Genomic DNA, 12,163 nt, shown 5'->3' on the forward strand with positions numbered 1-12,163 from the left:
CTGATTTGTTCTTTACTTGTGCTCTGTTGGCCTGATTTGGAAATCTTCATGTCAGCAACAAAAATAGAAAAAAAATAGCATTTGAATTGAAGACAGGACTCTTGACGAATGAAGAGAGAAAGGTACACAAATCACAGAGACAAACGATAAAGTAACGATATTCACTCACAGGCAGTTGTACGTTGTGTTGTCACAATGTAAGTACAAACACGGAATCAAAATGCAATGCGATATTGAAGAAAAGTTAATTCTAAATATTGTTTTTACTGAAGTTTTACAGTTTAAGTTTAAGAAGTATTTGCGTGTTAATTTCAAAGCCAAACAGAACAAAAACGTATAACGCAACGAATACCTCTAATGCAACATGAAACATAATTTTCTTTCAATTTATTACGTTTTACTATTTTTTTAATATGGTTAATTACTCGCTGTAATGTAAAATAGTTAGTTCTATTATGCATACTGTATGTAATAATTCCCATGAAAATAATAATCTGTTTAAATTGCACATCCGCTTCCCCATACGCGAGAAGCAGAGCTGTGAAGTAGCTAGCGCATAGCACCCGCCCGGGGATTGGCAAGTGAAGCAAGCAGGGGGCAGAGCCCCCTAGTTTTTTTCTAAAGTAAAGTGTCTTCAGTATTTCAGCATTGAAAACTTATGCAATTTCAGATGACAAAACATTTTTAGGTGACATGACAAGACAGACAAGGTTGATGAGCAGAGTGAAAAAAGTAGTTGAACTCTTTCTTCTGCTTTCACAGGAGGATCACATAAAATCTGCAGACGCAGTTCACAGAAATATTTATCAAGTTTAACTAGTTCTGCTTTATCCAAGCTAGGAATGGTGAGAGACTGCCGACCATTGCCAGCTCTTCAGAAGATACACACTCACCTTGAACTCCCAGTGTAACAGCATTGCTGATAGTGGAGACAGGAACAGAAGTAGGTTGGTCATCTCTGTAGGCTGCACACTGGTACTGTCCGCTGTCAGACCCAGTCACAGACGAGATTGAGTTTTCATGGCTTCTTCTCCAGCCTGTCTGATTATCTTTGTACCAGCGATATGTCCAACCTGTATGTTCACCCTCAATGCTGCAGATCAGAGTCACTTCATCTCCAGTATATACATGATCCCTCAGATTCTTTAGCTTCAGTGTCGCCTTTAAAAGATCTGCAGAGAAAAAGAGATGATTTAGAGGTGAACTTGAACCCCACGGAAAGAGAAAAACAACTTTCACAAAACTAAAGCTGGAGTATAAGCTTGTGTGGCTCTGAGACTTTATGACAAAACTCAAACACATCTTGAGCTGATAAGGGATGAAGTGCATTTCACTGGAATATTCTGTCTAGAATGTGATTTTATCAATTTTATGCTTTATTTTCCAGATTAGTTAGTTTTTTTTGTTAATTTATCTATATCAATCAAATCATTATACTTTCTGTTTTTAAAATGTTTTCATCCTTGTTTGATATTATTTATCTGTTTTGAATCCAAGGACCTCTTTTCACATCACTTGTTTGTTTGTTCAATTTCCAATCACGCAAAAACACTTTCATTTGGTTAGTTGATTGTAACAGAGTTGGGGGGCTGGGGTCAAAAATGTATCAAACGAGTCGAAGTTCATTTAATTTTGCTTGCATATTACTGTTGATATAACTTCAAATCTCAATTTCAAGGTCTTTCAAAAGTTCCATTGAGAAATGAGGTTGTAATGGGGACGTGTAAAACCAAAACGGTGTTATCATATTAAAACAGTCCCCCCAATGGTAATGAATTTGCCATACTGTTTAGGATATTTCAAGACTTGCATAAACTGGATGATGGCCCTTGTGAGCCCTCATCCACTGTTGTATTTAAGCTTGGTGAGAATTAAGGACTTTTTTTATTTACTAAGTGTTTACTAACATAACTAAATACTAAGCTATGTAAGAATTTATTTTATACTTTTGCAGATTTCATAGCTGTAGTCTATTGTAATACAAACTACCAGTGAGTACAAATAGTGCCATTTGGCTCCTTGACACATGGCATCTGGGTCATGGAATTGACCTTGATTATGGCCAGATTTTGAGCTGCCATCCAGGAGGAGTCACCCCTCCTTGTCTGCTGCTGTATGTAAAATTCATGACCATGGCCTGTATGCCAGTGCATTACGAGGGCACCGCTTTTGGGAATTCTCTGAGAAGGCCTGTGGCATGGGTGCTTTTAAGAAGGAACTGCTGTTACTAAATCTGATGACTACAGCTGTGACTTCTGAGTTATTATTATTATCCTAGTCTAAGTCATCATTGTATTATATTCTCTGAAAAAAAAGATAGATAGATAGATAGATAGATAGATAGATAGATAGATAGATAGATAGATAGATAGATAGATAGATAGATAGATAGAGTGTTGCAACCGGGCACACTAGCTCCCCAAACACCTAACACAACACAATCTTGGGCAAATAAAAGTCTTCTTTTTAATTTTGTTTTGTGGGAAACTCTTTACTACCAAGTGTTTCCCACTAAAGCCACACTCACAAAGCACCTCCTCTCCTCCTCTCTGCAAGCTTGCTGTCTGATTGTTTCTTAGTCACTCACTCCCCCTCGACAGATCTCAAGTTGTAAGCTGTCAAGAGACTTAAAGTACAGATTAGAGGAAAAAGGGGTCATCATTGGAGTGAGGTCACTAATGGAGTCTCTCAGGGGTCTATCCTTGAGCTGTTGCTTTTTATTATATAAACGACTTTGGTTCTGGAGTACTTAGTACATTTGTGAATTTTGCAGATGATGCTAAAATTGGAGGAATAGGAGATTCTGAAGAGGCAGCAAAATATTTCAAAAAAGACTTGGACAATTTTCAGAACTTTGAAAAATGCAGCTTAACATAGAAAGGTGCAAAGTGCTACATGTAGGCAAAAGGAATATCAAGTATAAATGCAGGATGGGAGACACTGAGATACAGGAAGCAACCTCTGGAAAGGATGGAGGGGTTTATGTTAACATGAAATTCTCATTATGTTAGCCTTTTACAGAAGCAATTTAAAAGGCAAACTAAAGGTTGTATTGTTAAAAACTGCTGAATCTAAATACTGTAGAGAGATGTTATGCTTAGACTATATAATGCATTAGTATGACCACATCAGGAGTATTGGGTGCAGTTCTTGTCACCACACTACAAAAAAGACAGAGCGGCACTTGAAGCTATGCAGAGGAGAGCAACCAGATGCATCATGGGACTTAAAACTCCTACTCTGTCAGGCTCAGGGAAACTAACCTGTTTGGTCTTGTGTAGATGAGACCATGTTGGGACGTCGTCCAAGTACTCAAAATTTTGGAAGATATTGATAAAGTACTGTAGATCCAGCCATGCGCGGCATGGTGGCACAGTGGGTAGTGCTGCTGCCTCGCAGTTGGGAGACCTGGGGACCTGGGTTTGATTCCCGGGTCCTCCCTGCGTGGAGTTTGCATGTTCTCCCCGTGTCTGCATGGGTTTCCTCCGGGTGCTCCGGTTTCCTCCCACATTCCAAAGACATGCAGGTTAGGTGGATTGGTGATTCTAAATCGGCCCTAGTGTGTGCTTGGTGTGTGGGTGTGTTTGTGTGTGTCCTGCGGTGGGTTGGCATCCTGCCCGGGATTGGTTCCTGCCTTGTGCCCTGTGTTGGCTGGGATTGGCTCCAGCGGACCCCCGTGACCCTGTGTTCGGATTCAGCTGGTTGGAAAATGGATGGATGGATGGATCCAGCCATATTCTTTTGGCTGTGAATTACATACACGTGGACAACAGTTGACATTGAAGGGATGTGCATCGAAGATTGAAGCAGGCGCTTCTTTAGGCAGAGTTGTGGGACTCTGGAACAAACTACCGAGCCATAGAGTTGAAGCAGAAACCTTAACAAGGTTTAAGAAGTATCTGGATGAGACATTGGAACAGCTTAGCTATTAACTCAACAAACAGGCTTGATGGACTAATTGATCTCCTCTTGTTTGTCAAATGTCCTAAATCCTTATGTAACAATACCCAAAAATACCCCAAAAACTGCAGTTTGAGCACCAGAGTGCAGTGTGGTTGTACTGACTCGAGAAAGGCAGTGTAGATTGGCATTCTGGTTACTATTACCAGGGAGATGGCCGGATGTAAATGTCACAAAATGGTGGCATTCATATGAAAACAAATATGGCATTGCAGTAAGATATTTAAAAATAATTTAAACTTAGTCAACATGAACTTCTTTTGGCACTAAAACCCTCAAAATGATGTAAAAGTTATATATATATATTCATGCAGCAATTTTAAAAAGTACACTGATCACAACTGCAATTAAAAATGAATGACATCATCAGCCTAGCACAGTAAACACATGAAATCATTGCAGTTTACATAAACACAAACGCACTCATTAGTATGTATGTCACTAAGATGTGCTGCAATCTTAAATTGATCTGCTGTCCACACTGTGCTGCACACTTGATTTGGATAGATAGATAGATAGATAGATAGATAGATAGATAGATAGATAGATAGATAGATAGATAGATAGATAGATACTTTATTAATCCCAAGGGGAAATTCACATACTCCAGCAGCAGCATACTGATACAAAAAACAATATTAAATTAAAGATTGATAATAATGTAGGTAAAAACAGACAATAACTTTATATAATGTTAACGTTTACCCCCCCGGGTGGAATTGAAGAGTCGCATAGTTTGGGGGAGGAACGATCTTCTCAGTCTGTCAGTGGAGCAGGACAGTGACAGCAGTCTGTCTCTGAAGCTGCTCTTCTGTCTGGAGATGACACTGTTTAATGGATGCAGTGGATTCTCCATAATTGATAGGAGCCTGCTGAGCGCCCGTCGCTCTGCCACAGATGTCAAACTGTCCAGCTCCATGCCAACAATAGAGCCTGCCTTCCTCACCAGTTTGTCCAGGCGTGAGGCATCTTTCTTCTTTATGCTGCCTCCCCAGCACACCACCGCGTAGAAGATGGCGCTCGCCACAACCGTCTGATAGAACATCTGCAGCATCTTATTGCAGATGTTGAAGGACGCCAGCCTTCTAAGGAAGTATAGTCGGCTCTGTCCTTTCTTACACAGAGCATCAGTATTGGCAGTCCAGTCCAATTTATCATCCAACTGCACTCCCACGTATTTATAGGTCTGTACCCTCTGCACACAGTCACCTCTGATGATCACGGGGTCCATGAGGGGTTTGGGCCTCCTAAAATCCACCACTAGCTCCTTGGTTTTGCTGGTGTTCAGGTGTAGGTGGTTTGAGTCGCACCATTTAACAGAGTCATTGATTAGGTCCCTATACTCCTCCTCCTGCCCACTCCTGATGCAGCCCATGATAGCAGTGTCATCAGTGAACTTTTGCATGTGGCAGGACTCCGAGTTGTGTTGGAAGTCTGATGTATTTTGGCTGAACAGGACCGGAGAAAGTACAGTCCCTTGTGGCGCTCCTGTGTTCCTGACCACAATGTCAGACGTGCAGTTCCCAAGACGCACATACTGAGGTCTGTCTGTAAGATAGTCCACGATCCATGCCACCATTTATGAATCTACTCCCATCTCTGTCATCTTGTCCCTAAGGAGCAGAGGTTGGATTGTGTTGAAGGCGCTAGAGAAGTCTAGAAACATAATTCTTACAGCACCACTGCCTCTGTCCAAGTGAGAGAGGGATCGATGTAGCATATAGATGATGGCATCCTCCGCTCCCACCTTCTCCTGATATGCAAACTGCAGAGGGTCGAGGGCGTGTTGAACCTGTGGCCTCAGGTGGTGAAGCAGCAGCCTCTCCATGGTCTTCATCACATGTGATGTCAGAGCAACAGGCCGGAAGTCATTCAGCTCACTAGGACGTGATACCTTTGGGACTGGGGTGATGCAAGATGTTTTCCAAAGCCTTGGGACTCTCCCCTGTTCCAGGCTCAGGTTGAAGATGCGCTGTAGAGGACCCCCCAGCTCCGATGCACAGACCTTCAGCAGTCGTGGCGATACTCCATCTGGACCTGCTTTGCTGGCACGAAGTCTCCTCAGCTCTCTGCTCACTTGCGCTGTTGTAATTATGGGTGGAGATGTCTCTCCTATGCTGGAGTCTTTCACTCTAATCAGACTCCATTTTATGCATCTTTGTGCCCATTGCCTCGATCCTGTTCCTTTTACTGTATCTCTGAACCTCCATGTTAGCATCTAGAAGTTGTGGCCGCCAGGGGGCTTACGAGCCGCCCAACCCTGACACAGACAGACTCTAGCCACAAGTCTCTGCAACACACACACTTTATTTAAGTGGGGAAGCGCTTTTCCCTCGTTCTGCACTGCAGCACAGTACAATACCAGAACACAGCACAAATGCACCAATAAACACAATCCTTTCTTTTCTTTTTTCTCTTCCTCATTCTGCCTCCATTCCTCCTCTGGCAGGCTTCATCTCCCTCCCTCCCGACTCTGGCTCCCTGAATGAAGTGAGGCGGCTCCTTTTATGCTGCACCTGGTGGCTCATCAGCATTATCTGAAAGTATTCCCAGGTGTGGTGGAAAGCCAAAGTAGGGGCTGTGCAGCTCCTTTTGGCAGCCCCCAGGAACCCAACAGGGCTGTGCCAAAGTACAACTCCCGTGGTGCCCAGCAGGAATCCGAGGTGCCACTGCTGTCATCTAGCAGTCCAGGGGATACAGTGTCCTGTGTACGTCTGCCTCCCCAGACCTTCCAGTATATTGCCCTCCCAGCTGAGAAAGGGCCGTGGCCGTCCGTCACAATGTGCTGTGACAGAGCTGCCATTTTTTTTGTTTTATTACACTAACATGACAATTTATTTTGATTTCTGCACCTTCCAATATTTTTGCAGCACTTGCTGGTCAAACAAAAAACAGAATCAAATGTTAACTGGGCTACACTTATAAATGTAAGAGCCAATCTTAGAAAGTTAATGCTTTAAGTTAAGTTCATACTAGTGTTTGCTTAGTCATAGACAATGGTACAGCCTTTTACCCCCTGTAAGTTAATAAGAGATAGAACTTTCTTGCTATAACTGAAATACGGTGCGTTAATTGAGTCAGTTGATTTTTAGAATAGGTCCCAATGCTAACACGGATTGAAAGACCCATTTACAACATGAAAATGGGATAGGCATACAGTTTTTTGACCGTTTAGAAGTGATGTTGTAATGTTTAGAAATGGTTCAACTGTAAGCAAACTTAAAGAAATGAAACAAGAATTTTAAGCTTTAAACAGAACTTTTCTTAAAGAAGAACTTTTCTTTTCTTTGCTACATCAAGTTTTCTCTATTTTTGTGTGAAATGTTTTATTTTGAATTTTACTAAAGCTTTTAAAAACAAACCTGATTCATAATCAGTGACAGCACCTGATAACACTGATCTCATTTAATTAGCTGGTATTTTTTTGGGAAGCGAACCCAGGTCCCCAGGTCTCCCAACTGCGAGGCAGCAGCGCTACCCACTGCGCCACCGTGCCGCCGGGATCTGTGCTGGCAATCGGAAAGTTGCCGGTTCGAATCCCGTAAACACCAAAAGTGACTCTGCTTCGTTGGGCCCTTGAGCAAAGCCCTTAACCTGCAATTGCTTCATCCTGGTTATGACGTTACTCTGCATCCATCAATGCATGTAGGCCCTCCAATCTGCAGGGAAATAGCTGGTGGCAGAATTGGTACTCCAGCCACCATAAAAAACCTCCCACTGCTTCCATTCCACCTGAACTAGTGTGGTGCTGAGGTTGCATGACTGCACTTGGGTATTAATCTGGGATCCAGAGTTGGTTTGTCATGTGGTGGGTGCAGCAATGTGCTGTATCAGCGCTTGCTCCTAACCTCTCTCTTTAAAAAATGAAGATATTTTGTGTGTGGAATCATTTCAACGCGTCAAGCTTTTGCTGAATCCCATTTGCAAACTAGAGCTGGAGAACTTTGGTCATTTTGGGTAAACACAGCTACAATAAAATTTAAATAAAGTCTGTGTAATAAACTTTAATTAAACATAAAAAAAATTTTAAACAAATATTTGATGTAGATTTTGGGGCCCAGGAGCACGTTTGGAGGTCCCAGAGCACAGAGGGCTCAAAATCAGAGGCACTGGACCTGAGCTCCAGTCAGCTCTGGTGTAGCTTAAGTACGGCTATTCAGTTTCAGGTGATAAAGAGTGAAGCCCACCTAATGGACAGATGCTGTACAGTCTACAGTCAGGCAGACATGATTAAAAACTGTATCACAAATCAAATCTGGTGTCTCATTTTCATTTGTAAAGATACAAGACAACAACCTGTAAGTCTGACTGCTACTCTGAGTGCCACCTATGCTGACCAATCTCCTTCGTCTAACACTCAGCAGTATGTGAACTGAAGAGGCGATTTTGATCTCAGCCTCTCATCTGACATATTTAACTGAATGGCATCACTGAAATGTCAGTAAAGCTCTCCTGTTACAGCTCAACATGTGTGCCCTCTTTATGTGAGAAGGCTGATGGTGAAGATCTGCTCCACTTGTATTTTCATCTTTGCTGCTTTCAAATTTCTACCCCAAATGATCTCGTGGGGTCTGATAGGAAATGGGAAACCCGTTTTGTCAGGTTAGAAATTTGTTTGTGCTTTGGATCACTGGTTTTTTTTTTCTTGGTTCACAAGATGTATATATATTTACAAAGCCTCATTTTTGAGCTTCGCTTTTATATAGGACTTTGAATTTGATTTCTTTGTTAAAAATATACAATTTCTTTTTTTTTTAAGATTTAAATGTGTCACATCGCCGTTTTAGAAGCTGCTAAGGACAGATAAGGAGTTGCTAGAGTATCTTGTCTTGATGTTAGGGACCCCCTTCTCTGACTTGTGTCATGAAGACTCGTTTTAAATTACCATGCAGTGCAGGAGTCCCTCATTGTGAGATACGGACTTGACCAGTAAACAAGTGTGGTTCGATTGTCTTCATTCTGATACCCTGCTTTCACCTCAAAGCTCGTTTGTCTCAACTTGGTTTTCTTCTCAGTGTTTCTTATTGGCTTTAGTATTATAATTGAATTGTGGTGAATGATTATTTCTAATTCTTGTCTGAAGATGATTACAATAAAACACTCTGGTATAAAAAAGAATCAGTTTGCTACTCTTGTACAGACTTCTTTCTGTTTTCAATTCTATTTTCAGTCTTTGGGAAAGACTTCTTTTTATTTTTTGATTTTTTTCCCAGACAAAATGCATATCTCCTTGTTAGCCTCTTTAAACATCTTAGCAGGTGGTCTTAAACACTCCCATTGCCAGAAGGTTACCTGTGACAGTTGGTTTTGGGAAAATACAGTTGGTAGTCTTGTGTGCATGGAGCTGTCGGGCCGTTTTTATAACCGAAATAGAAAACTCCTTCAAATAGGATTCCATCTGTGCATTTTGCCTCATGTCAGGTCTAGATGTTCATCCATCGCCCCTCTTTAGAAATACAAACCATTGGCGTTACTGTAGAGAACTCACACCAACCCACGGCAAGTCCTCACGCTAAGCCTTTAGAAACACTAAGCTGGTGTGATGAGAGACTGTTGGTCAGGGTTCAAATCCCAGTGCTGTGTGAAGTCAGTTCAGTGATGTCAGGCACTTCATGTGAGTTACTGCAATGTCTGATGGCAGCTAAGAGAGGACTGGACACACAATCACTGCCTCAGTAGGAAATCACTGAATATCTTTTATAAAGTAAAGTGACCTTGGTATTTCAGCATTAAAACCTTTTGAAATCTCCCTAAAATCTGTAACAGCATGGCAGGCAGAGGAAAAAACATTTTAGGTGTCATAACAGACACGTTTAATGACCAGAGGGGGAAAAGTAGTTGAACTCTTTCTTCTCTTTTCACAGGAGGATCATCAGGTTTGCTCTACAAATCACACAGAAGTCAAAGAAGCTGATCTGATGTCACAGTTAAAGTACAACTGCTGGCCAAATGAAACCCCTTTCATAAACCGTATAGCGACCAACACTTCAATTACTGAGGTTTCATTTACAGAACGATCAATTGTGACCTTCACATCACCACAAGATTTTCAGCATATTCTTAACTCTGTGTCTTATGTCTTTCATGTGGCAAATTGATAAACTCACAAGAAATTCAAAATGATGCCCCAGATGAGTCGGATTGTATAAATAAAATCTGCTGACACAGTTCACACAAATATTTATCAAGTTTAACTACTGCAACCATCACCAGCTCTTTAGAAGAGACACACTCACCATGAATGCTCAGTGTAACAACATTACTGCCATAGGAAACAGGGACAGGAGAAGGGTCATCTGTGTAGGCTGCACACCAGTACTCTCCTCTGTCAGACGCAGTCACAGACGAGATCGTCACCGTGTTTTCATTTCTTTTTATCCTGTCTGAATGTCCACCTTTGTACCACTGATATGTCAGGCCTGTATAACCACCATCAATACTGCAGATCAGAGTCACGTCTTCTCCAATGTATACAGGATCCCTCTGATTCCTCAGTGTCAGTGTTGCTGTTAAGAGACCTGCAGAGAAGAAAAGATGAATTAGAGGTGAACATGAACCCCGTGGAAAGAGAAATACAACTTTCACAAACTAAAGCTGGAGTACAAGCTTGTGTGGCTCAGAGACTTTATGACAAAACTCATCATGGTGTGGTGACAAGGATTCAAGTGTATTTTACTGGAATATGCCATCTGAGATGTGATTTTTAACAGTTTTACAATTTATTTTCTAGCTTAGTTAGGTTTTTAATGTTATTTTAAGTAACATAACCATATGAATAAAATAATACCATGTATGTACTTTTACATTTTTGTTTGATATTATTTATCTATTTTGCTCACAACGACCTCATTTTGCATCATCTGAGTGTTTGTTTGATCATCAATCATCAGAAAAAGCTGAACTGATTTTCACAAAATTTTGCATGAAGGATACAGATGGTACATCTTAAAACCCAGACTGATGGTATGTCAAAAAATTGATTAGGATGGGGTGATTGCAATGGGATGGGGGGACCTGGGTCAAAAATGCATTAAATGAGTCAAAGTTAATTTAATTTTCCATGCATATTACTGTTAATATAACTTCAGATCTTTATTTCAAGCTCTTTCAAAAGTTCCATTAAGAAACAGATTTGTAACGGGGAGCAAAACCACACTATTACGTCACAGTGGTTCAGCCAATAGTAATAAATTTGGCAAATTCTTTAAAGTTTGACTCAACTTACAGTGAAATCTACTACACGGTCCACATCAGTGATTCAATGGTCATGAACGCAGGCAGCACAGTGGCGCAGTGTTAGCGCTGCTGCCTCGCAGTAAGGAGACCCTTAAGGGTTTGCTTCCCGGGTCCTCCCTGCATGGAGTTTGCATGTTCTCCACGTGTCTGCGTGGGTTTCCTCCCACAGACGTGCAGGTTAGTTGCATTGGCCATCCTAAATTGTCCCTAGTGTGTGCTTGGTGTGTGGGTATATGTGCCCTGTGGTGGGCTGGCGCCCTGCCGGGGTTTGTTTCCTTCCTTGCGACCTGTGCTGGCTGGGATTGGCTCCAGCAGACCACCATGACCCTGTGTTAAGATATAGCGGGTTGGAGAATGACTGACTGACTGACTGACTGGTCATGATGGCAGGTAGGTGGTGGGTGTGGTGGGGAATCAACACAAAACACACATCACTCCAAATCAGCTATGTCTGCTTTTATGATTTTTTGGTTTTCTATTATTGTTCATGCAATTTAAAACATGACCTTCTTGGAGTCGGAAGGATTGTATTGGGAAGATATAATGGGATGGCCAACTCCTCAAAAAACTCCCATTATTCCAAAACAGCTGAGTGGATATTCATGAAATGTTGCATGTATATTATAATTACGCTCACTTAACATACAGAGTTTATGGAGTTTCAAATGTTATGTCATTAACACAGTTTCAATAGATGGAACAACACAAACACAAGAAACAGTAGCTTACATGTTGTTATCGATGATTCAGTTATTCAACAAGACCACCAGTTTATTAATGTAGGATTAAACATCTATTTGTGAAAGCACAGTAAAACAGGAAATACTACAACCTAACAAGGAGTTGCTGCAATTATGGAATCCTATCATACGGAAGCCAAGAGAGGACGTGCAATATCGTTATTTTTTTACATTGTCTCCGAGAGAACAGAATCATTTTATCAAGATCTCGAGAAAACAAACTTTGT

General features: G+C 41.4%; 1 protein-coding gene across 3 annotated transcripts in view; it reads right to left on the bottom strand.

Moving 5' to 3' along the window:
* Positions 1 to 12,163, bottom strand: part of LOC114666576 (Fc receptor-like protein 2) — a 137,312-nt gene that overhangs the window by 10,984 nt on the left and 114,165 nt on the right. For 2 of the 3 annotated variants that reach the window (XM_051920040.1, XM_051920042.1), the window contains one exon: positions 894 to 1,172. In XM_051920040.1, the coding sequence (XP_051776000.1) occupies positions 894 to 1,172 (279 nt within the window). Of the gene's footprint in view, positions 1 to 893; positions 1,173 to 10,196; positions 10,479 to 12,163 lie in introns of all 3 variants that reach the window. The other variant, XM_051920043.1, reaches the window with a different exon arrangement.

The sequence above is a fragment of the Erpetoichthys calabaricus genome, chromosome 16 (assembly GCF_900747795.2).
Source record: "Erpetoichthys calabaricus chromosome 16, fErpCal1.3, whole genome shotgun sequence".
Lineage (NCBI taxonomy): Eukaryota > Metazoa > Chordata > Cladistia > Polypteriformes > Polypteridae > Erpetoichthys > Erpetoichthys calabaricus.